This window comes from Macaca nemestrina, chromosome 12, assembly GCF_043159975.1.
Source record: "Macaca nemestrina isolate mMacNem1 chromosome 12, mMacNem.hap1, whole genome shotgun sequence".
Lineage (NCBI taxonomy): Eukaryota > Metazoa > Chordata > Mammalia > Primates > Cercopithecidae > Macaca > Macaca nemestrina.
Genome location: NC_092136.1, coordinates 4,548,557 through 4,573,332, shown reverse-complemented (window position 1 = coordinate 4,573,332; position 24,776 = coordinate 4,548,557). Strand labels below are relative to the sequence as shown.

At 55.0% G+C, this 24,776-nt stretch overlaps 1 protein-coding gene across 10 annotated transcripts in view; it reads left to right on the top strand.

The window, feature by feature from the left end:
- LOC105469731 (anoctamin 1) overlaps window positions 1–24,776 on the top strand; it is a 218,809-nt gene that overhangs the window by 127,012 nt on the left and 67,021 nt on the right. For 7 of the 10 annotated variants that reach the window (XM_071074118.1, XM_011721181.3, XM_011721184.3 and 4 more), the window contains 7 exons: window positions 4,134–4,232; window positions 5,053–5,204; window positions 7,089–7,143; window positions 9,718–9,769; window positions 12,486–12,551; window positions 13,064–13,119; window positions 18,219–18,260. In XM_071074118.1, the coding sequence (XP_070930219.1) occupies window positions 4,134–4,232; window positions 5,053–5,204; window positions 7,089–7,143; window positions 9,718–9,769; window positions 12,486–12,551; window positions 13,064–13,119; window positions 18,219–18,260 (522 nt within the window). The remainder of the gene's footprint in view (window positions 1–4,133; window positions 4,233–5,052; window positions 5,205–7,088; window positions 7,144–9,717; window positions 9,770–12,485; window positions 12,552–13,063; window positions 13,120–18,218; window positions 18,261–24,776) is intronic. The other 3 variants (XM_071074119.1, XM_011721186.3, XM_071074124.1) reach the window with 1 other exon arrangement.

Here is a 24,776-nt window from a genome sequence, read left to right as displayed (position 1 = left end):
GCACTCCTCAGGGCGCTGGCTGGGGGCGAAGGGGACACGGCTGTCACTCCCAGTGTCTTCCTGCCGGGGACAGGCTGTGGTCAGTCCGGGCACCATGCTTTAAAACATCCCACATGTGTTTTTGCCGAACTGGTCCCATGACCCCTTTCCCGAATCTCACCAGATGTTTCCCTGGGAGAGACCCCGTTGCTCACGTAAACAGGGGTGCGTGTTTTCCCAGGGAGGCCAGCAGCAGGCACCGGCTCCTTGACCACCAGGCAGAAATCTTCACGGACTCAGAGGAATATATTTTGGGTCTTTGCGTGTGAGCGAGCGGAGCCCAGAAATAAATCTGTGTCTGTAACAGGAAAAGACAGGCTCTCCCGCACGTGGGCTGCCTTTTCTCCTGACTCAGAAGTGCCCCGTGGAGTCAGTGCTGTTCCTGTGCGTCACCAGGCTGGAAGACCACCACCTCTCCAGCCTCAGTGCCCTCCGTGGCTCCCCAGCACTGAGGAGGTGGCTTTGAGCTTCTTGGCCGAAGGAGTCCGTGCTTACGCAGGCTGGGGCTCAGCTGGACCAGGGCTGCTGAGAGCACCAGAGGCTCCCCTGCTGGGAAACAGGTCTTGTAATACCCAGTTGGCGATGAGGAAATGCAGGCTCAGAGAGGTTAAGTCACTTTGTGGAAACCACACGGGGGCAGGGCAGGATTCCAGCCCAGGCCACGCCGTCCCAGGCCTCTAAGCACGGTGCCCACTCGATCTGCCCCTCGAGGGCCACAGAAGGATCTGGGCTCATCTTGCCAGAGCCCCTGGCGCTGCCTCCTCCAGTTCACTCTGAGATCATCAGTTCTCAACCCACACCTTACGTCCTTCAGCCCTGGGCTCCCCACAAGAGTCCCCAGGCCGCTGTCTCCCTGAAGCAGCCTCAGGCCCCCACTCCTGGGTCCACGCTTCTGCACAGCTCCCCTAACCACTGGGACAGGCCCCTGCACAAAGCCCTGCAGGACCCCAACCTACAGCTTCAGGGTGGGAGCAGGGGCTGAGCAGTGGCCCCCGAGCCACACGCTCCTGGAGCATGCAAACGTGGCCTTGTTTGGAAGAAGGGTCTTCACAGAAGGAATTAAGTTAAACATTTCTGGATGAGATCATCCTGGATTTAAGGTGGGCCATAAATCCAATAGCAGAGAATGGCAGAGGGAGATTCGAGACCTAGTGAGGAGAGGAGACCGTGCCACCGAGGAGCCAGCAGCTGGAGCGATGTGGCCACAGCCAGGGAACACCTGGAGCCCCCGGAAGCTGGGAGAGGCAGGAAGGATCCTCTCCTAGGGCCTTCGGAGAGAGTGCGGCCCTGGAGACACTTTGACTGTGGACTTCAGGCCTCCAGAGCTGAAGGAGAATGAACCTCTGTAGTTTTAAGCTGCCCACTTTGGGGTCACGTGTTACAGCAGCTGCAGGAGGATCCCACAATGATCAGCATGGCACACACCTCAGGGCCTCAGTTTTCCCAGCTGTGAAATGAGGATGATGATGGGACCTGCCTCACAGGCTTGCGGTGAGGACGAAATGAGTTAATATGCATGGAATGCATGCAGCAGGGACCGGCGCATAACTGACATTGAGTGGATGTCAGCCTCTGTCAACATTACTATTACTATTACTGTATTATTGCCCTTCGTTCATTCATTCCATAAATATGTGCAAAGCGGCTGCTCTGAGCCTGCCGTGGGCAGCAGGGCAGCACAGAAGAGACCTGAGCGGCGGTGCTGGGGAGAGGATGGCGTAGGGCAGGCCTCGTGGATGCAGCCGGAGGCCTCACCATCAGCATAAACCGCTGTGGGTGGGGCTTCCGGAGGAGCGACGAGACAGGATTCACCCCATGGCCATTTGCTTTTCTGTCGGATCAGGAAGAAGCATGGGATGAAGCTGGGGCGTCAAGGAGGGTCTCCCTTCCTCGGTGGGTCACCTGAGGTGCCGGGGCCCTGCGTTTAACTCTCTCTGCTGGACCTGGAAGCTTCGCCCAGGTCCCCGGGACCGTCGCACTCACAGGCTTCCACCAAGGCTCTCACTGAGTACGTTGACCCACTTCAGATTTTGTTTTCTTTTTTTTTTTTTTGAGATGGAGTCTGGCTCTGTCGCCCGGTCTGGAGTGCAGTGTCCAGATCTCAGCTCACTGCAAGCTCCGCCTCCCGGGTTTACACCATTCTCCTGCCTCAGCCTCCCGAGTAGCTGGGACTACAGGCGCCCGCCACCTCGCCCGGCTAGTTTTTTGTATTTTTTAGTAGAGACGGGGTTTCACCATGTTAGCCAGGATGGTCTCGATCTCCTGACCTCGTGATCCGCCCGTCTCGGCCTCCCAAAGTGCTGGGATTACAGGCTTGAGCCACCGCGCCCGGCCAGATTTTGTTTTCTTAAAACTCATCCCCAAGTACACTTTGGGAGGCCGAGGCAGGCAGATCGCCTGAGGTCAGGAGTTCCAGACCAGCCTGGCCAACATGGTGAAATCCCATCTCTACTAAAAATACAGAAATTAGCCAGGCATGGTGGTGCACACCTGTAATCCCAGCTACTCGGGAGACTGAGGTAGGAGAATCGCTTGAACCCAGGAGGCGGAGGTTGCAGTGAGCTGAGATCGCGCCACTGCACTCCAGCCTGGGCAACGAGAGTGAGACTCTATCTCAAAAAAACAAAAAATGATTAAAAACAAAACAAACAAACAAAAACTCATCCCCAAGTGACTCTGGCTTCATTGCTTTTTGTCAACAAGCTACAACGAACCTATGTACTTGTGTCAAACGCTCAAGGGGTCCAGAACCCAGGTCAGGCCCTGAGCCTGCACCTGGTCGCTCTGCACCCAGAGGGGATGGATGAGGTCCCAGCCGGCACTCGCTCTTCCTTCCGTCTGCCTTTTTGCCAAGACTTCCCATCCCTTCCTTTAAGTCTCAGAATTGTGGAAAGGAGAGGTGGATGGGACTTCAGTCTGGAAGCCCCGGTCTGACCCCCAAGCCCCGGGGGACCAAGGACCCCACTGCCCTTAGGCAGCTCTGGCTCAGGAGGACTCGGCGCCGTCTTGCTTCTTGTTGCATCAGCACCCCGGGCAGCTGGGTGGTCTCAGGGTGACGGGAAGGCCGATGGATGTGACATGTGTCTTTGATGGGGAAATACGTTGCGGCCGCATACATGCTGCTCCTTTGGTAAAGGGACTCTCTTAAATGCGAAATCCAGAGGGGAGAGGGAAAGCTGGAGACGTTGGGGGCATCTTTGCACCTGATCCCCGATTAAGAGTGGGGAGTCCGGGCAGGGCTGCCTGTGTTTGAGCGCAGCCTGTGTTTGTGGTGACTTCATCTCCCCCAGCCTCAGTGTTCCCATCTGTAAAGGCAGCCTTTCTCATCAAGCTGGCCATGGAGGTTGATGGAGTCATTTCTCATGAAGCCCCTAGCTCATGCCGCATCCTCGCCAGCCAGCGCTCGGTGACTCTCTGCTGTTCACTGTTGTCATTGAGGACCAAAGAGAGGTGACTTGGCCAAGCTTGCAGCTGTTTAGGGAGGGCGCTGGACTTGAACTCAGGCCTGCCTTCGAGCCCGTGCACCAGGCTGCCCATTCTCTTTAGGATAAAGTCAGTGCAGATACAAGGGAACCCGGGAAGTGGACCCGGAGCAGGCAGAGGTGTGGCCCTGACCCACAGGGGGAAGATGCCCAGAGTAGGGACCATCTTCAGCCATCCCCCCCTCGGCACTTCTCAGGCACCCACAGGTCCCTGAGTGATCCCAGGTGGAGGCCGAGGGGCCTGGGCTCTGCGTCCTGAAAGGTCCTCTTTTGTGGCCTGGGCCACTCTGGGGGCCCTCTGCTAAACCCTCCTGAAAACTTCCCCCTTGTTTTGGAGTCTGTACCCCCCGGGGATCCTCCTCTAAACCCTCCTGGCTCTTAAAGGTTCCCGTGTGACCTGGGGGAGCTCCCATAGCCCCCTGTACTTCCTCCCACCTTCTGCTAAAAGGGGATTCTAGATGCACCTCGAAGTGTTGTCAACGTGGAATGAGGTCGCGGTGAAAGCAGCCATACACAGTAGCTGCTCAATAAATTGTGGCGGTATCTGAAGATCAAGGTAGTTTTCCACACAGATCCACCCACCCTGACCCAGAACCTTCCTTCTCTCTCCAGACTAAAATCCATGGAGTCGGGTTTGTGAAAATCCACGCGCCCTGGAACGTGCTATGCAGAGAGGCCGAGTTTCTGAAACTGAAGATGCCGACGAAGAAGGTTGGTATTGATGGTTCTGCTCCGAGATGAATCGCCAAGTCTAGAGGTCACTTGGACGCCCGGCGGTGAAACATGCATACCTCGAGGCCCTGAGTTTTATAAAAAGCCTAGTGGGCTTCACGGCTACCCCTGGGAGGACCGTGTGGCTCGACGTGACAAGGCCCCCAGGCTCCGGAGTCCTGATGACCCAGCCCTGGGCGGTCTTTACAGACCCCAGACCAAACCCCACCAAGAGATGGTGCAGGCAGAAGAGCCCACCTCTCGGCTCCCAAGGAATCGTCTGTACATGCAGGCGCAGTTACAGTTCGGGCCCTGGGGCTTTCGTGTTTGTGGCATCTCAGCTAATTTATCAGATTCACTTTAATTACGTTTTCTGGCTTACTGGGATTTTTCTTTTTAATCTGTGAAAACCTTGTATCTAAAAAGCAGTTTGACAGTGTGTTCCCAGAAGCTTAGCTTGGAGTCGGTATTTACTCTGGCAGGCGGACGGGTGAAGCTGAGCTAGCTATAGCAAATCAACCTCCTGCTTCTCGCGCCCTCAGAGACCACTTGGATTCCCTCTTTCGAAGCAAAAGTAAAGTTTAGGGGGGGAATTCTCTGGAATGCATTGTAATTGTGCTTTTGGCTGGGCGCTCCTGAAACTCTGGGCTTTCACGGCATGGGCAGGGAGGGGCGGCGTATTCCGGCCCACCCAGGCGCTCTGCTCTCAGGACGCGCCATTGCATGGGGTGGGATGGTTCTCTGGCCGTCTGAGAACAGATTCCATGGATCGTGGTCCAGCCGGGTGACGCGGCTCCCCGATTGCTTGTCTTATCTGCAGATGTACCACATTAATGAGACGCGTGGCCTTCTGAAAAAAATCAACTCTGTGCTCCAGAAAATCACAGACCCCATCCAGCCCAAAGTGGCTGAGCACAGGCCCCAGACCATGAAGAGACTCTCCTATCCCTTCTCCCGGGAGAAGCAGCATCTGTAAGTGAGGACCCCCAACCTGCTCCCCAAAGGGTCCTGTGCGTGGGGATTTCACCTTCTAGCATGAGAAATGCAGATTGATTATCTGCCCCCCCGCCAAAGAAGAGCGTGTTCTTGTTTTTTTTTGTTTTTTTTTTTTTTTGAGACGGAGTCTCGCTCTGCCGCCCAGGCTGGAGTGCAGTGACTGGATCTCAGCTCACTGCAAGCTCCGCCTCCCGGGTTCACACCATTCTCCTGCCTCAGCCTCCCGAGTGGCTGGGACTACAGGCGCCTGCCACCTCGCCCGGCTAGTTTTTCGTATTTTTCAGTAGAGACGGGGTTTCACCGTGTTAGCCAGGATGGTCTCGATCTCCTGACCTCGCGATCCGCCCATCTCGGCCTCCCAAAGTGCTGGGATTACAGGCTTGAGCCACCGCGCCCGGCCGAGCGTGTTCTTGTAAGAGCTTGGTGGTTGCTGAGCCCAGAAGACGTTGTGGAAATGATTTCTAAGATCACTGTTAACTGAGGAGTTAGGAGGACACAGAATCTCGTTCTGCTTGGCGACACAGGAAAAACTTCTTTGGCCTGTGTGAGGACCCCAAAGCAGTGGTCTGGACATGCCTTCCCACCCGCTCCCTGCCGCCGCCACCCCACCCCGCTCCAGGGTCTGGCTAACGAGGCCTCCTGCAGTCCAGGTAGCCTTGAGCCCAAGTGAGTCTCACTCCTTGTGGCAGAAATTGAAAAGCATCCCTAGGCAGGAGGCCTGAGGCCCCAGGGACTCACCGCCAGCTGGCTTGCCTGGCAGGGCCATGCCTATTCTGGAACCTTCCCTCCTCCTCCGCTCCCGAGGGCAGTGGGGCGTAGCCACCTGGGTCAGCAGTGACTGCAAGGCCTCTGCGGGCCTCACCGGGCAGAGCTGGAGCGTGGGCAGAGGTGGGAATAGAAAGCTTGAGCCGTGGGAACCCAGACGGACTTTGGATGGAAGTTCTAAGGGGCAGGAGGGCTCCTGGACAGTGCCGGCCTCACAGGGTCGGGGGCATGGAAGAGCAGACAGGGAGCTCACAGGGGCCCTTGCTCATAAATGTAGTAGGGGTGGAGCCATGAGCATCACAGGATGCTTTAACCAGGTCCTCATTCCTAGAGGGGACAGGACATGCCACCAGAGAGAAAGAAGCGACCCCCAAGCCCAGCCCTTTCCTCCAGCTCCAGAACAGGGACTTGGGACATTAGAGGAAACCGCCCTCCTTCCAGGACCCCCACCAACCTCCCTCGTCTCTGCCCTGGGTTGACTGTCAGCCCTACTGCCTGGCCAGGGCTGGGATCACCTCCAGGCTCCGTGGAGGTGGAAACCCAGGCACCCTCCCCAGCTCTCCCCCAAGAGCCTTGGAGCGCAGGGAGAGCAGGGAGTGTGTTCCCAAGATGCCCCCCCACCCTCAGGAAGCCTTGGGCCATCCCTATGCAGCCCATCAGGACCCAAACCATTGGAAGGGAGATTGTTTTCAAGGTTGGAACTGTCTGCCTGTGGCGGTGATACTGCCCCTGTCCCCCACCTTGTTGAAGCAGAGGCTTTCAAAACTGCCCGCTGAGGATGTCACCAAAAGGAAGCAGGGATCTTCCGGGGGGGCTGTGTGGAGGGGTGGGGGGCTGGGGGGTGGTCTGACCATACTTGCCTCTTAGGTCACTTCCCACCTGTGTGGGTCTCAGGCTGCGCCCGGGTGCAGGGGCGGTGAAACAGACTGTTCCAAATGCCCAGGGGCGGACGGGTCATACCTGGCGCGCGGACAGAGTTCCGTCCATTTCGCAGTCGCCGCTAATGGGGACAATATGGTTTCCCGGGGCCTTGAAACCCGGAGAACCACGGGCTCTGGTGAACTGTGTCTTATTTCCTTCCTGGTATTTCCACAGGTTTGACCTGTCTGATAAGGATTCGTTTTTTGACAGTAAAACCCGGAGTACGATTGTAAGTATCTCGCGCGCCTGGAAACGGCTCCCTGGCAAGGTGGCCCTGGGGATCCAGATGATAATTTCATTTTGGTGAAACTCCTCCCGGTGGAAACCGGCTCTAATTGTCTGTGACAGAAATAATTAGAATAATGAAAGGGAGAGGGCAGCGAGGGGCCCAGGGGATAGTCGTGCCCCAGGCTGGGGCAGCTCAGAGGAAGGGAATAAGCACAGAGCTCGGGAAAGCAGGAGGGAAGCCAGACCCCTGGAATGATTTCAGAGGTCGGTGTTTCTGGATCTGTGCAGCTCCCAGCACATCTCTCAGAGCCTCTTCGTGGTGGGGTTGTACGTGCCTGACCATCAATCCACGATGCGGGGCTTTCGGGGCAGGCAGGTGTGGGCAGGAGGGAGGGGGTGATGGAGGCGAAGGCATGTGGGTTGAGATCTCTTTCCAGGCCTTTGCCAGAGGAGCCAACTGAGGTTTGAAATCTGAACAGGCCACCCTGCCCTACTCAAGGCACTGGCTCCGTGTTTATCCAACCTGTCCACCAGCCAAGCTAGAGCTGTGCATGGCTCAGGACCCAACTTCAATCTAAACAAGAAATTAACCTGGCAGCCAAACTGTTGCTGTTGTTCTCTCTTCCCCGCCCAGAAAGCCCAGCCTGGTTGGGCAGAGACAGAGAGCTGGGAGGAGGCAGCTCGACCTTGTCCAGACGACTGCTCCTCATGACCACCACCTGAGACTGGCAGGCAGCCAGCGGGAGGGTGGTGCAGGTCGCAGCAGCACGGGGGTTCTGAGCCACTGCTGGGACAGGCAGATCTGGGGCGGGGAGGAGGGGATCTCTCTCCTAGAGACCCTGGAGGCCAGTTTCTACATGGCCAACATGCTCCAAAGAAACTGAGAATTCATGGCTTTGGCCTTGGTTAGTCGGGCCTAATAGTCATCAAAATCCAACAGCATGTAGGGTTGGCTGAGGTTCTAGGCAAAGGCGTGGAGGAGTAACAGCCCTTCCCCACTCCTCTCCTCCACACCATTCACTCTCTCCTGGCATTGGGGTGGCCCAGTGTGCAAGTGGATAGGAGTCAGAGAACAGCAGTGCTCGATAGGGAGAGGCCCACTGTGCTGGTCTTGGGTTTTAGACCTTTGGCTTGTAGGTACTGGGGAGCCATAGAAGGTTGTGGAGCAAGGTTGAGGATATGGTGAGATCTGTTCCAGAAGGATCACTGCCAGTGACCAGCTGTGGGAGGGCAGGTGACTGGTAGATGAGGGCTCATGGCAGTGGTCATCAATGGGGGCCACAACTACATGTGGAAGGCAGGAGGTGGTTACAAGAGAATCGGCAAGGTCAGGACCGATTAGATCTGAGGGATGATGGGGAGGGAGCCATGGAGAACAGCTGAGTGGGTGATTCCTTCCTTCATTCAGCAGGGATGTATTGGGTACCTGCTGTGTGCCCGAACCTGGTGGAAGAAAAGAGGCACTGAGGACATTTATAATCTGGCAGGTGGGGAGAGGCAAGCCGAGCTGGAAGACAGAGCCGCCGGGAAGGTGGTGGCTTTAGGGCCTGGTTGTTAACGAGACCCTGGGCCTATTCCGATCTGAAGGGGACAAGTGCTTCTAGGAGAAGGAACAGCCAGGGCGGAGGCCCTGTGGCTTCAGGAGTGGTTTCGGAAAGTGAGAGAGGCAGCCAGGGGGCAGGATTGTTGGGACAGGTGGGTCCGGTGGAGGCAGAGGAGAAGAGGTCAGATGGTCTGGGCCTGGGGACACTGGAAGGACGTTGGCCTTGCCTGAGAGAGTAGAGGCAGAATTGGTGTGCTCTGAAATGCACATCTGCATAGCAGGACCAGTTCTTCTCACCCCAGTTTACAGATTGAAAAACTGAGGCTGGGGTGGTGATGTCATTGGTCCAAAATCACACAGCTGCAAATGGCAGAGCTGGCACCAGGGTCCAGGCAGACAGACTCCCGAGCCGGAGCTGCCGAGGCCACCAAACAAAATATTTCACTAGTCAAGGGGCAGGCGGCTGGGGTGGGATCCCTTCAGCAGGGCTCTGCCCAGGCACCGGGAACCCAGAGCCCGATGGTGGCCACCTCCTGCCACCGTGGGGAATGGATCCCAAGGCCCGCCTCACCGCCACCACCCCCGATCCCCCAGAGTCCTAGAACATTCAGGGTTGTGTCCCGGGGTGGTGCTGTTCCAACTCAGCTCTCAGCACTAGGGTGCTGTAAACCCACCAGGCAGGGTATGTGGCACAGCTGTGACACAGGACACCAGCATTAGGCCCAGGAGAGCATAACAGTGCTTTGCTGGGACCAGCTGCCATCACTCCCAAATGAAAGTGGGAAGTGAACGATGGGAACTGCAGGTGGTACCTGTTTCTCCCTGAGGATCTCAAGCCTTTGACAGTGTTGAGAGCCCTCAGCTGGGTCAACCCTCCCTGAATAAAGGCCGTCGTCTTTCCTTGGAAAATAGCACCAAAGAGGTCTCCATGGGTAATGTGTGGCCAGGTCCTCTCCAGCCACAGCAGACTGTTTCTGCTGGTGGGAGGTGCCTTCAGTAACTACTCACCCCTCCTTCTTGTCTCTGCAATAGGTCTATGAGATCTTGAAGAGAACGACGTGTACCAAGGCCAAGTACAGCATGGGTAAGCATGTTTTTGGGGCTTGAGATCAGCGTTGGTCTCCAAGTGGGAATCTCGCCTCCGAGTCATCTCTGTGGGAGGCGGGCAGCCGGCTTGGGGTGTTTAAGAGGGTTTTGATTTAAGCCTGTGTAACAGTTTCAGACAGGAGGGCTGGGTTGGGAGCGTGCAGGGCGGTTTTATGGCCCAGCACTTTTAAACACAAACGCATCCTTCACTTTGGCCTGAGCGGTTTGTGAGCTGTGTGGACAGACTCTCCCTGCAGGGGCGGTAAATCCAGGCTGGAAATAGACCAGCGTTAGGGGTGACTGGGGGTTCCTGGCCCTCTCTTAACCCTCACGGTCCCGTGGGAAGTAATCGGGGTTCCAGCCAGGGGACATCGTGCGGTGTTCCAGACCCTTAAAAGCTCACCAGGGCTTGCTGAAATCAGGGCCCCTGACGAGGCACCACCAGGTACAGACAGCCTGATTCCAGAAGCTGCCACAAAACCATCCTGACCAGGCTCCCTGGGTACCAGTTTCCAGAACCCCTTAAGCCATAGATACAAAATCTTCCTGATTAAATTGTGTAGCTGGGAACCTCCCCCGTCAGTAGGTCCCTTGCCCACAGCTGCAGGCAGTTTGTGAAAGCCAAAACATTGCAGAGCAAAGGAATGCCTTTTCCGGCCTCTCCTCCCCTCCTTCTTGAGCTGTCTTTTGCCCTGCTGAGAGCCATGCCATAGGGTAGCATCCGTCACTCTGTAGAAGCCTCTGAAATGACGAGGCCATGGCTCCCCGGGGACACAGCAGGTCTGGTGAGAGCTGGAGTCTGTGCATACGGGAGGGACCATCTTGCTGCCTTGGCTTCCTGTGGTGGCAGAAATGCCGTGGGAAGTAAAAATGGAGAGCAGTGGGAGTCAACGGCTCAGAACTTGAATTCCTGGGGTCAGTCCCGGGAGACAGAAAGAAGACGAACCCTTGACTGCTCGGGTGGCTGCTTGACCCCCGACCGTATGGCCTGTGGTCACTCACAGGGATACCCTTGCAGGCCCGAAGTCTCTAAGTCCATGTCCTAAGTCAAGGGGAGTGTGGAGGAGTCCCATCCAGGGTCAAAAGGACTGAGATCCTCTAGAATGGCCAAGCCCTAGTCCACACGACTGCAGTGAGGTCAGGCAGAAAAGAAGGTGACGTCAGGAGTTTGGGTTTTTGAAATTGCTCCTCTAGGTCGCTGCTGCCAGGGCACAGCCTTGGAAAGGTCACTAGAGGTAAGGAGGAGGTGTGGTTCTGGTCCCAGGGCTAGGTCTTGGACCTCAGTTTCCCCCTGGGTCTCTGCAGCGTTCCTTCCAGTAGAAACGTGTATGGTTGCAGTGGAAGTCCAGCAGCTTCGGGCTGCATGGCCTGGGCTGGCTCTCTGCCCGGGTTGGTCCCTGGGGACATGGGGTCTCTGTGCTCCCACCGGTTTTGTGGCAGGGCTGGTTCCCTGCACCTGGTGACAGGGCGGATAGACGTGGGTCCTCCTCTTCAGCCCTGCTTCACCACGGCACCTTGTCTGAGAGTTGACCCACCTCTGAGTTCATCCTCAAGTACGTCACCCACCAAGCTGTGTACCATAGTCTTGCAGGATGAGCAGGGTGGGGCTGGCTGGGGGATTTAGGAACTGTGATGAGAAAAGGCCTTCCAGATAGAGGGAGTGGCACGTGCAAAGGCCCTGCGGCAGACAGCACCAGGCTAGCAGCATTCCAGCAACAGGAAGGAGGCCAGCGAGCCTGGATCAGGTCCGATGTCCACTTTCTATTGCAGACAAACTTTTCACTCACACATGTGACTTAAACCCCTTCCTCTGGTTTTGATTTCTTTTTTTTTTTTTTTTTTTTTTGAGACGGAGTCTCGCGCTGTGTCACCCAGGCTGGAGTGCAGTGGCGCGATCTCGGCTCACTGCAAGCTCCGCCTCCCAGGTTCACGCCATTCTCCTGCCTCAGCCTCCGAGTAGCTGGGACTACAGGCGCCCGCCACCTCGCCCGGCTAGTTTTTTGTATTTTTTAGTAGAGACGGGGTTTCACCATGTTAGCCAGGATGGTCTCGATCTCCTGACCTCGTGATCCACCCGCCTCAGCCTCCCAAAGTGCTGGGATTACAGGCTTGAGCCACCGCGCCCAGCCATCTGGTTTTGATTTCTAAGCATCCCTCAGGTCCCCTGATCATTCCAGGTCACTGACCACAGAGATGGCCCATTTTTGAGGGGACTCCAGGAGGTCATTTTCCCACCGCTATCAGGTGGAGTCTCAAAGGGTGGGCCGCCCAGGCTGCTGTGAAAAACGCTCTTACTGCCTAGGAAACCTCTTCAGCCGAGCAGGCGGCTCCATGAGCAGCAAAGGGTCCCATGGAAACGCCCCCACCCGGCTGGACCCCCACGATGTGTTTGGAGCAAGATCAGATTTCCAGGAAACCCTTTCCTACACATGGCCCTAGCTCTCCCGTCCTCTCTCGCAGTCTCCTGGGGCTGGGTGCCTGCATGCACACGTGTTAGGACACACAGGCGTGGTGTTTTATAATGTGCCCATGGTGTTTTTTTATGTGGCCCTGGGGGCCACATAAAAAGGGGCCCCACCAGCATTCCACTGCCTCCAGGAGCACTGGCCGGCCGTGAGTCCGCCAGAATCGCTGGCCACCTGCGCTTGCTGCCTCAAATGTAGCTTTGGTCCTGTCAGGCCTTTCCACATCACTAATAGCCAATGTATAAACAGGGCAAGGCGAGGGAAGAAAGAAGGACTCCGCCCTTCTAAGTAAAAGGCGGAAATGTGGGAAGTATGGTAAGTGTGGGCCTCCTCCGGTTTTCCCAATCAATCTAAAATCTAATTCCGAATTGTATGTGTGTTTTCTGACACCATCAATTTTTCCATCCGTATGTTTCCTCATGATTCAGCTTCTCTAACCGCTTACATCCCACCTTCCCCATCTGCAGGCTTGCCTCGGACAGGTGGGGGGGCTGGTGAATCGGAGGCTTGGGGTGACAGTGAAGCCACGGTCCGCTCACACCGCCTGCCTCTGAGACGGAGTCGCCTCTTGGGGTTTTCTCTGTGTCTTCCTAATTCTGCCAATCGAGCATGTGTTCCGTCATCTCCTAGTTGATAGATCAATAACCCGGCTGTGCCCTGTCATTCCTGGGGAAGAAATCCCAGAGGTGGCGGGCTCTGTGTAGTCAGGTTCGTTTCATTTTGAGAAGCTCTTGGTGGCTGAGACAGCCCTGTGACCGCTGTGACTTTACAATGTGAAGCGGGAGACCCGCCTGTCCCATAACCTTCTCTCTGCCTCTGTTTTTAAGGCATCACGAGCCTGCTGGCCAATGGCGTGTACGCGGCTGCATACCCACTGCACGATGTAAGTAACCTGAACACACGATTTATCTCTGCGTCATTTGACTCCCCAAATCCCTCCGGGCCACACCCCCCGGGGAGCTGTAATTATCCTGTGGTCACAGCTTCCTGCTTGGCTCCCGCTGTAAATGTCAACTGTACACAGGCCTTCCCTGTTCCCCGGGTGGGGACCAAGAATTTACACACGGGGCCATCTTTTCTTGCAGAACAATCCCACCAAAACGGGGGCACGGGTGGCAGGTGCTCTGCCTTGACATCCTCTGAACCTCACAGCCAGTGGGTCCACAGAATGTCTTCCCTGGCCCGGGCTCCCTACCCCCGGCTGGTCCGGGTCTCTGGCAGAATGACCAGGGCTCTGTACGTGTCTATTTCTGCAGAGCAAGTGGCCAACTTCCTGAGCTGAAGCTCCAGATCCCACTAGTATCCCTTTGACAAATATAGCTGACATGGGGTGGAGAGAGAAGGTTGTCTCTTGTTGTCTCTATGGAAACAGGGACTTAAGTTCACAAGGGCACTGGGAATGGGCCTCGGGGCCTGAGCAGTGTGGGAATACCAGACAGAGGAGCTCTGAAACGTTGCAAATGTGCAAAGGCCAGGAGCCAAGAAGCAGGAGAGAAGAGAAGGGACAGGCCTGGGACTAAGGAGACCCAGATTCCAGTCCCAGCCACTTACCCGCTCTTCTGCCTTGAGTGGTGGAGTCGGCCCCTTGTCTCACTGAGCCTCAGTGTCCCCATCTGTGGGTCAGGAATCAGAACTAGTCCTAACTCCTCTTTTATTTATTTATTTATTTTATGTGTGTGTGGTTTTTTTTGTTTTGTTTCGTTTTGTTTTGTTTTTGAGACGGAGTCTTTCTCTGTCACCCAGGCTGGAGTTCAATGGCATGATCTCAGCTCACTGCAACCTCTACCTCCTGGGTTCAAGCAATTCTGCAGCCTCAGCCTCCCAACTACCTGGGACTACAGGCACGCACCACTACACCCAGCTAATATTTTGTATTTTTAGTAAAGACACGGTTTCACCATGTTGGCCAGGCTGGTCTCAAACTCCTGACCTTAAGTGATCCGCCCACCTCAGCCTCCCAAAGTGCTGGGATTACAGGCGTGAGCCGCTGCGCCCAGCCTAATTCCTCTCTTCTTGAGGAAGAAACACTGGATTAGACAAACGTAAGGTGCAGGGATCCCGCAGGGCAATCCAGAGGCGTCTTCTCCAGAGGGTTGACCCCAAGGGAAGGAGTCTGGGCAGATCTGCCGCCCGTCACCTCGTGGCCTCCCTGTCAGGGCCTCCTCCTCCCTGTAGGTCCGGGGATTGGGGTGTTTGAGCAGCCCCATTTCCTCCCTTCATATGTTCACACGTGCTGTTCCTTCTACAGTACTCTTCCCTGCCCCACCCCACCCCAGGCGGACAGATGCTCCCACACCAAGCCTTCCTGTTGCCTTCCTCCCCAGGACTAGTGGCTTCTTCTTCCCTTCTCTGGGCCTCAGATGGTCCCTGACCTGCAAAGACACCGCCGTCTGACCACTTTAGTTATGTGTGTCATCTCAAGGAAGCCCCAGCGCTCAGCACTTAATAGGTGCTCAGTAAACGTGGTGTGGATTCGGATTGGACTGAGTCAGTTTGCCTCGGCCAGTGACCTGCTGTCTGGGGAGGTTCCAAGGGCAGGGCTCAAGCCCCTAGACCGTGGCAGTGGCTCCGGGTTCCTGCCCTGAAGCCCTGAGTCTGGAGGAGCCCACTCCTCCCCTCTGTCAGGCTTTCCTCCAGAGGACCCAGCCGGTCTGGCTGTTCTGCTCCACCCTGTGCAGGCTCTGGCTGGGTGCCAAGAAGACAGCCTTGCCTGCCACAGCCCATGATCCCAAGAAGGCAGCCTAGAGCTACATCCATGCTCCCGATTGACCTTTAAGCAGGTAATCCCTGCTGAGAGGTTGAGGTACCGAAGCCAAAATGTTTCCGGCCCTTCCTGCCTATTTTGAGTCAGCCCTTTAAGTCTTAAAAGGGAAAGGGGAGAAATGAACGTATTTAATCTCCTACTGTGTGCAGAGCCCTCTGTTTAGAAGAAACTGTACCTCATATAACCTGTTCAGACGCAGAGACTCAGAGAGGTTTAGTAACTTGCCTGAGGTCGAACAGCCCCCGGGGAGGAGCCGGGGCCAAAAGCCGTCCCTAGTGACACTCTGCAACTCCGGCGCCTCACTGCGTACCCACCTCATCCCGTCACGGAGGCCAAATGCATCCCTCTTCTTGGCGGCCACTCCTGCATTTGTCTTAGGGATTGACTGTCAACAGTTTAAACTGACTGGTGCAAACCTCCCTCATCAGCTGGATCTATTTCTTGTCAGAGAGCCATCCTCACAAGAAGCATCTCCAAGATCCTTGCAGAGAATCTCCTCTTTCAAAATCTTCATCGTGCCTTATGCAGTCATGTGGGGTCTGTTCCCACTTTAAAGATGGAGAAACAGGCTGGAGGGGCTCCGGCCACTTGCCCAGGGGTGCACAGTCCAGAAGGAGTGGGACCCAGAAGCCCTGGGCTGTGGGTGTCAGGTGTCCTTAGGGAATCTAGAATTTTACAGCCACAGATTTTCCATACAACTGAAGGGCACCCATGCTGCTAAGTACCACAACTGATGTTTAAGCATTTGGGGAGGTGACTGGTTCTGGCCTGAGCTGTGTGAACCCACGTCCTTACCCAGAACACTGACTGAAGGGAAGTTCAGGCTGGCCTCGGCGGCCATGGTGAGGCTCTCACTGCATGCTATGTAGTTCTGGCTTTACATTTTTACTTCCATCTTCCTCACCGTGAAGCTGTCCTGCATCCTACCCCATTCCAATCCTGTGCTTATTGCATCCATCCATCCATCCATCCATCCATCCATCCATTCATTCATTCATTCATTCATTTGTCAAAAATATCTGGTCGGTTGGGCACAGTGACTCATGCCTGTAATCACAGCACTTCGGGAGGCTGAGACGGGTGGATCACCTGAGGTCAGGAGGTCGAAACCAGCTTAGCCAGCATAGCAAAACCTCATCTCTACTAAAAATACAAAAATTAGCTGGGCATGGTGGCACATGCCTGTAATCCCAGCTACTTAGGAGGCTGAGGCAGGAGAATTGCTTGAACCTGGGAGGCAGAGGTTGCAGTGAGCCAAGATTGTGCCGCTGCACTGCACTCTGGGAGACAGAGCAAAACTCCATCTCAGAAAAAAAAAAAAAAGAAGAATATCTGGTAAATGCCATTGCCAACCAGATAACAACCTGGTAGAACTGTGTGTGGGTAAGAGTCACGTGCTCCAGGTGAGACCCTGAGGAAGTCTCCTGGAATCAGAGTGTATCACCTGAACTGAAAGGACTTTGATATTTATGTAGGCTACTTGGTGACTTTTTGGCTTTCCTCCTAACATCTCCCTGCCTGAGGTCCCCAGCGTAGGGACCTCCATATAAATGAGACGCTGCTGGGATCGTGTGGCTGTCTCATCCACGTAAAGAGACTGGGAAACACAAAGGAATCAGGCTTGGGTGGGTGAGGACCCCCTGAAGACTCAGGAGGAAATTGGTTAAACTGCTCTCAGAGCATCTTGGTTCCAAGACCACCCGCACTGGGTCGCTTGCTTGAGTGTGTGGTCAAGTTGTCCCCACCTGGCAGGGGTTACAGGAGTCATGGAAGTTGCCGGTGAGTGCAGAGGGCACTGGACAGACCCCCAAGAGTCCCATAGCTTTGTCTGCCTGGATATTCTTAAAACTCATTGGCCAGGCCAGGCGCCATGGCTCACACCTGTAATCCCAGCACTTTGGGAGGCCGAGGCGGGCGGATCACTTGAGGTCAGGAGTTTGAGACCAGCCTGGCCAACACGGTGAAACCCCGTCTCTACTAAACATACAAAAATTAGCTGGGTGTGGTGTTAGTCCCAACTACTTGGGAGACTGAGGCAGGAGAATCACTTGAACCCAGATGCAAAGGTTGCAGTGAGCCGAGATCACGCCACTGTACTCCAGCCTGAGCGATAAGACTGAAGGGAAGTTCAGGCTGGCCTCGGCGGCCATGACGAGGCTCTCACTGCATGCTATGTAGTTTCGGCTTTACATTTTTACTTCCATCTTCCTCACCGTGAAGCTGTCCTGCATCCTACCCCATTCCAGTCCTGTGCTTATTGCATCCATTCGTTCATTCATTCATTCGTCAAAAATATCTGGTTGATTGAGCACGGTGGCTCATGCCTATAATCTCGAAAAAAAAAAAAAACCATTAGCCAGGCCAGGCCAGCCATGCCCTGAACCTCGACAGAGCCATTCCCTTGCTGCTCCTCCCCAATTACTTATGTCAACTGTAGTTATTTGGGGCTCACTGAATGACAGTTCAGTATCATTTTGAGTGTCTGCGAGGGTAACGTGCACACAGCCATAGGCAGTCTAGACCCATGATGTCCCAAGACGGGCTTTCAACCCTTACACCTTTCTCTTCCTTTAGGTTTGAAGGTCTGGATCCAAGTCAGGGTCTGACCAATCTTAGCTGTGTGTCCTCAGAAATATCAGTTTGCTTCTCGGAGCCTCAGTGTTTCCATCTGTAAAATGGGAGTGTTGGACTCACTGATCTAGACGACAGTGACCATGTCATTTACTGTCCCTCTTGGGATGCTCCACAGCGAAAGGGAGCAAGACACGGACTGTCCCAGCAGAGTGGGACGTATGCGCACCCTATGATAGGACTCTTCCTGCCTCCGAAAGACCCCTTTCTTTTTTTTTTTTTTGAGACGGTCTCGCTCTGTTGCCCAGGCTGGAGTGCAGTGGCGCAATCTCGGCTCACGAAAGCCCCCTTTCATTTGTGTTTCTGGTTCCAAGGACCCGACCGTGGATCCTCTCCTAGAGTCCCCTCGTGTCGAGGGAAGAGGCCGCTCAGGCCATCCTGGAGGCCAACAGGGACTGGCATGGCCTTTCTATCGGAACAGGGGGCACACCCGGGCAACCCTCCTGCTCTCTGTGAAATGTTGTCCCAGGATGATCTAATCTGTGTCAACGACGGCCGCTGGGGTTTGTGTTTTGAAACATTATGGATGTGAGTGCCTCCAAAGCTCCACCGGATGATAAGAAAGTCCCTTTCCTCTTTTTTAACAGGGAGACTACGAGGGTGAAAACGTGGAGTTCAACGACAGAAAAGTAAGTTGATGGAGCGGAGCAGGAGGCGGCTCTGTCGAGGTTGCAGGTATTCTGAGGCGGGGGTGGGTCTACAGCTGGACCGAGGACTCACTGGCCTCCAGGGCCTCCCCAGGGCGCTCGCTGCAGGGGGCTGAGCAGCGGGTGTCCCCTCTCGCCGTTTCAGGAGAAAAGTCCCTGAGCTTTGTGTGGCTGGTTTGTTTTCCTCTTTCTGATTCTCAAAAGTGCCCTCGGCAGGTGGCTGTGAGCATGGGAAAGGGAAAGCCGTCCTCCCAGAGCCCACTCCTCACACGCTGTCCTTCCCTTATCTTCTCAGGACAATCTGAACTGTGCCTGGGCCTCCAGCAGTCCTTGCTGGCACGTGGCCTAATCCCGCAGGGCTCCCAGGCAAATAAACTTGGGAACCACTGAGACCAGGTGCACAGAGAACAATGGCCCCCAGCAGCGCGTTGGGGAAACCTGTTTGATGGTGGTCAATGAAGCGTTTATCAAATTTACCTCACCTGGAACCCTTTTAAATGGATAAGTTGTCGAGTTAGTGTTCCAGGGAACACACTTTGGGAAACACTGGGTGACCCCTTTATTCTTTTTTTTGGTGGGGGGATGGAGTCTCACTCTGTCACCCAGGCTGGAGTACAATGGTGCAGTCTCGGCTCTCTGCAGCCTCTGCCTCCTGGTTCAAGTGATTCTCCTGCCTCAGCCTCCAGAGTAGCTGGGATTACAGGTGCCTGCCGGCACACCCAGCTAATTTTTGTATTTTTAGTAGAGACGGGCTTTCGCCATGTTGGCCAGGCTGGTCTTGAACTCCTGGTCTCAAGTGATCCACCCGCCTCGGCCTCCCAAAGTGCTGGAATTACAAGCGTGAGTCACCGCACCCAGCCAGCCCCTTTATTCTTTAGTGGCTGTTGCTAATCCCTCACTCCCCAAAGCGTCAGTCCCCACCCTCTGCCCCTCGCTCTGAGCATGGGAACTCCACCCTTCCCACCCAGGCTCCCCAGGAAGCTCTGCTCCTCTACCATGCGCCCCAAAAGAACATGTCCCCACCACAACCATTTGCTCTTCCCTTCTCCCCCGTGGGCCCACACCCGATACCAGCCTTCCCCCCAGGTCTCCACGTCAGCCTCTGCTCCCCAAACGTGCCCAGCCTTCCCTCCCGGGAAGCAGTCCTTCCTAGACCTTGCCTCAACTGCTGGTCCTTCCGCAGGTGGTGGGCAGAGATGCTTCCCTGACAACCTCACAATAGTGGCCTTGTCCCAATTCCCAGGGGCCAGGACCTCTGTGTATGGAACGTTCCTCCTTTCAGCCTCCCCCCACAGGCCCCCATACATGTTTTTAAATCTTTGGTACTTGATACAGCTTGCCTGCCCGGGAGTCCAGATGAAGATGCTATCTAACCTAGCACAAAAATTACATATTTGGTTATTTTTAGTGTAACATCTGGCATCATCTGAGACCCTATGACTTGCAGAACTCCCCACCCCGATCCTGTTGGAAAAGGAACATCCCCTCCACAGGCCTGTCCTGACCAATTCCAGCCGCAGAGTCCAGCCCCCTTCATTCCTCCGCACCCCTCTGGCGCTTAGCAGATGCCTATCCTCCCCCTAAAGATGCTTCTTCCATGGACACCAGCAGTTCCTTTCTGGCTGAATTCAGTTCTCTGGGTCACAGGCCCCTGAACCCTACCCCCTCCTCCCCCTCCTCCATTCTCAAGCCACACTGGCTGCTTTTCTAATCTCAGGATTGCTTGGCTGATGGTCACATCAGTGCCAGGACTAGCTCATTCAGTTACTTATTCATTCAAGAAATACTTACTGTGCACTACTGTGTGCCAGGCCCAGCAAACACAATGTGGGTTTGTCCAGGCCCAGCTGTTTACCTGGACTGCTTCCCACTCCCCATTTAATTTTAGGTCCTAGCAGTGGATACAATGCCTGGCCCATGGGGGTAGTCAGGGAGTAATGAATGACAGTTTGGTGGATGAGTGGATTAAGGGATGATAAATGGATGGATAGAGATGGAGATGAATAAGTGTATAATGGATAAATGGATGGAGGGATGGAGGGATGGATGGATGGATGGATGGATAAATTACAGATGAGCAAATGGGTGGATGGATGAATAGATGATTGATGGGCAGGTGGGTGGACGGATGGGTGGTGGAGAGATGAATGATGATTGATGGATAAGTGGGTGAGTGGATGGGTGAATGGGTGGATGGACAGATGGATGGTTGATGGATGGGTAGGTGTGTGGGTGGATGGATGGATGGATGCTGAAGGGATGAATGATAGATGATGAGTGGGTGGGTGGATGGGCAGCTGATGGAAGGATGAATGATGGATGATAGGTGGGTGAGCAGATAGGTGGATGGATGGATGCTGGAGGGATGAATAATCAATGATGGATGGATGGATGATAGGTAGGTGGGTGAATGGGTAGATGGGTGGATGGATGCTGGAAGAATGGATGATGGAGGATGGATGATGGGTGGGTGGGTGGGTGGGTGGATGGATGGATGCTGGAGGAATGAATGATGGATGATGGGTGGGTGGATGGATGATGGAAGGATGAAGGATGGATGAAGGGTGGGTGGATGAATGATGGATGGATGGTTGGATGGATGATAGGTGGGTGGGTAGGTGAATGGATGGATGCCTGAGGGATGAATAATTAATATGGATGGATGGATGGCCATTGGAAGGATGAATGATGGATGCTGGAGGAATGAATGATGGGTGATGGGTGGGTGGATGGATGGATGGATGGATGAATGAATGGATGGATGAGTCCTGGAGGAATTAATGATGGATGATGGGTGGATGGGTGGATGATGGAAGGATGAATGATAGATGATGTGTTGGTGGGTGGGTAGGTGAATGGATGGATGCTGGAGGGATGAATAATTAATGATTTTTGGATGGGTGGCTGATGGAAGGATGAATGATGGATGCTGGAGGAATAAATGATGGCTGCTGGGTGGGTGGGTGGATGGATGGATGGATGGATAGATGGATGGACGGGTGCTGGAGGAATGAATGATGGATGATGGGTGAATGGTGGCTGATGGAAGGATGAATGATGGATGCTGGAGGAATAAATGATGGCTGATGGGTGGATGGATGGATGGATGGATAGATGGATGGACGGGTGCTGGAGGAATGAATGATGGAGGATGGATGGATGGATGGATGAATGGATGGATGGACGGGTGCTGGAGGAATGAATGATGGATGATGGGTGGGTGGATGGGTAGGTAAATAGATGGATGCCAGGGGGATGAATAATTAATGATGGATGATGGGTGGGTAGATAGATGATGGATGGATGGGTGGATGGATGATGGGTGGATGGGTAGGTGAATAGATGGATGCCAGAGGGATGAATAATTAATGATGGATGGATGATGGAGGGATGAATGATGGATGCTGGAGGAATGAATGATGGATGATGGGTAGGTAGATGGATGATGGAAAGAAGAAAAGGAGGGAGGATTAGATGGGTGTTTGAGTCCTGACTCAGAGCTGCGGGGAACTCTGCATTCTGCCGCGATGGCTCCACATCACAGCCTGGCACTGAGTTTTTGCCTTTCCAGTGACAGACCCCATGCCTTCTCCATTATTGTTGCCATCAGTGGCAGGAGCCCCGCATGCCTGACCCTGGGTACCTCACAGGGCAGAAAGGAAATTGCAGCCAAGGACATTTTCCTGTGCTGAGCTGGAGGGTGGGCAGAAAAGAGTGTAGGGAAGTTTAAGCAGGAGGCAGGTCTGGGCCACAGCAGGGCAGCCATCACTCTTGGTCTGATCATGGGACCACAAACACGTAGGAGTACTTGAGAGTGAGCGCCTTCCTCCAGGATCTTGAGCGAGTTCACACCCAACAGAACTAAACCCCGGGTGAGCAAGACATGCCCCCAGAGTTGTCTTTGGATGTGCAGAAGGTGTTCTGCTGGGCAGCTGCTGCCTCCTCCTGCCAGGGCACTGGAAGAGTAGGACCACCTGGGCCCTGTGGGGGAGCGGGGTGGCTTGGGTTGTGGGGGATTGACTCCAGGTGTGGACTGAGGTCTGCTGCATCCCTGGGCTGGACTGGGAGCCACAGAGCCCAACATGGTATTCGTCCATCCATTTATCCATTCATTCAACAGTCACTTACTGAAAACCCACAGGCCCTGTTGGAGGCATGGAGGGTGAGAAGGACCAGACAGACCTGGTCCCTCTGGTGCCTCTGTTCTAGAGGGAAAGGAAGGGGCAAGGGGCAAGGATGTACACCAATTAAAGACTGCATCCATGTCACCAAGGGCCGGCGGCAGCCATGTGAGTCCTGGCAGGGGGTTTCGACAAGAGAGACGCCTGAGGGTTTTTGGGATCCCTCCAGGGTCCGGATGCTGGAAGGCTCCCAGGTCACAGTGACTGAAGCCACCTGGCTGGCCTGGTTCTCCAGTCCACAGCCCCCATGCCTGGACACCCCCCTGCCTGCTCACCGAGGCTAAGGTGCCACCTTGGAGTCCTTCCAGCACTAACAGTGGAGTCTTTAGTTGGATTTCTTTGCCTTGATGGTGCAGAGTGATTGATGTCACCTCTTGGCAGGAAGAAAAGTCCACCAAGGTCAAGTGGTTTATGTAGAAAGCTGGGGGTGGGCCCCCTCCACGCGTCTGTCAGAAGATGGTGGGAACCACTGAGGGCGGGTCCTTCCTCCCCCCGTGCAGAACTGTGTCCTTTCTCCCTGTCCCTGTCTCGCTCCCTCCCTCCTTCTGTCCCCATCTCCCTCCCTCACCTCTCTCTCCATCTCTCTATCTCTGTCTCTCCGTCTGCCTCTGTCTGTCTCTGTCTCCCTCTCCTCCACCTCTCTCTCTCTGTCTCCCTGCATCCCTTCTTCTCTCTGTCTCTGTCTCTCCATCTGTCCCTGTCTCTCTCCCTCGCCCCCACCTTTCTCTTGTCTCTGTCTCAGTCTCTCTCCCTCTTTTCCTCCCTCCCCCTTCTCTCTCTCTGTCTCTGTCTCTGCATCTGTCTCTGTCTCTCTCTCCTTCTCCCCTACCTCTCTCTGCCTCTCCCTCTGCCTCCTTCCTTCTCTCTCTGTCTGTCTCTCCCTCTCCCCACCTCTCTCTGTCTCTCTCCCTGCCTCTCTTCTTCTCTCTGTCTCTCCATCCATCTCCGTCTCTGTCTCTCTCTCCCTCTCCCCCACCTCTCTCTGTCTCTGACTCTCCATCTGTCTCTGTCTCTTTCCCTCTCCCCTACCTTTCTCTGTCTCTCTCCCTGCTTCTCTCCTTCTGTCTCTGTCTCTCTCTCCCTCTCCCCCACCTCTCTCTGTCTCTGTCTCTCCATCTGTCTCTGTATCTCTCTCCCTCCCCCCTACTTCTCTCTGTCTCTTTCCCTGCCTCCCTCCTTCTCTCTCTGTCTCTCCGTCTGTCTCTGTCTCTCCCTCTTCCTCCTTCTGTCTCTCTGTCCCCTCCCTCCCTCCTCCTCCCTCTCTGCCGCATCTTCCACCTATCTATGGCATAAATCAGCGGTTTGACTCTAGGTGAGGGGAGGAAGCTGCCCAGGTCAGCGATGGCTGCTTTGCTTTTGCAGAGGTGCAGCTCTGCTTCATCAAGGCTTGCTGGCCGAGGCCTCCCTATGTACACAGTGAAACTGTGGCCTCTTCATCGTTATCTGCGTAAGAAAACACACTGATGCAGAACCACCCGGTGCCTTCTGCACATCACGAACTCACATGAGCCCATCTGCCTTCTCTCCATGCCCTGGGAGGAGAGATCCCATCCTTCAGTGTCAAGGAGGAGACAGGGATGGGGGAAGGGGTCTGCCCAGGACTCTGGATTCGGGGGTGGGGGAACCTGCCCAGGCCGCAGACAAGTCACAAGCCCCTCCATAGCCATGCTCAGCTGCAGGTAATGCTGGTGGCTTCGAGGGGCTGTGCAGCAGCAGGCGGCCCCTCTGTGGATTTCAGAAACACGCCCTCCACCTGTGACTTTGGGTGGGGGCAGCTGTGGGTACGCCTGCGCTGTTTCCCTTCCCTGTTTGTCAGTGGGGGGGTTTCTTTTTTTATTTTTTTATTTTTTTTTTTGAGACAGAGTCTCCCTCTGTCGCCCGGGCTGGAGTGCAGTGGCCGGATCTCAGCTCACTGCAAGCTCCGCCTCCCGGGTTCACGCCATTCTCCTGCCTCAGCCTCCCGAGTAGCTGGGACTACAGGCGCCCACCACCGCGCCCGGCTAGTTTTTTGTATTTTTTAGTAGAGACGGGGTTTCACTGTGTTAACCAGGATGGTCTCGATCTCCTGACCTCATGATCCGCCCGTCTCGGCCTCCCAAAGTGCTGGGATTACAGGCTTGAGCCACCGCGCCCGGCAGTGGGGGGGTTTCTATAGTGCACAGCCCCAGTGTTACCCCAGACGAGACATTCAGGCACGCAAGGCTATGTCAGCTGTGGAGACGGCTCACATTTACTTCCCGCCCTCCAGACACTGGGAGGAGTTACGGAGGCTCCAAGGGGTTCCCTCGTCCCCCAGCTGTGATCTTGACTCTGAGTT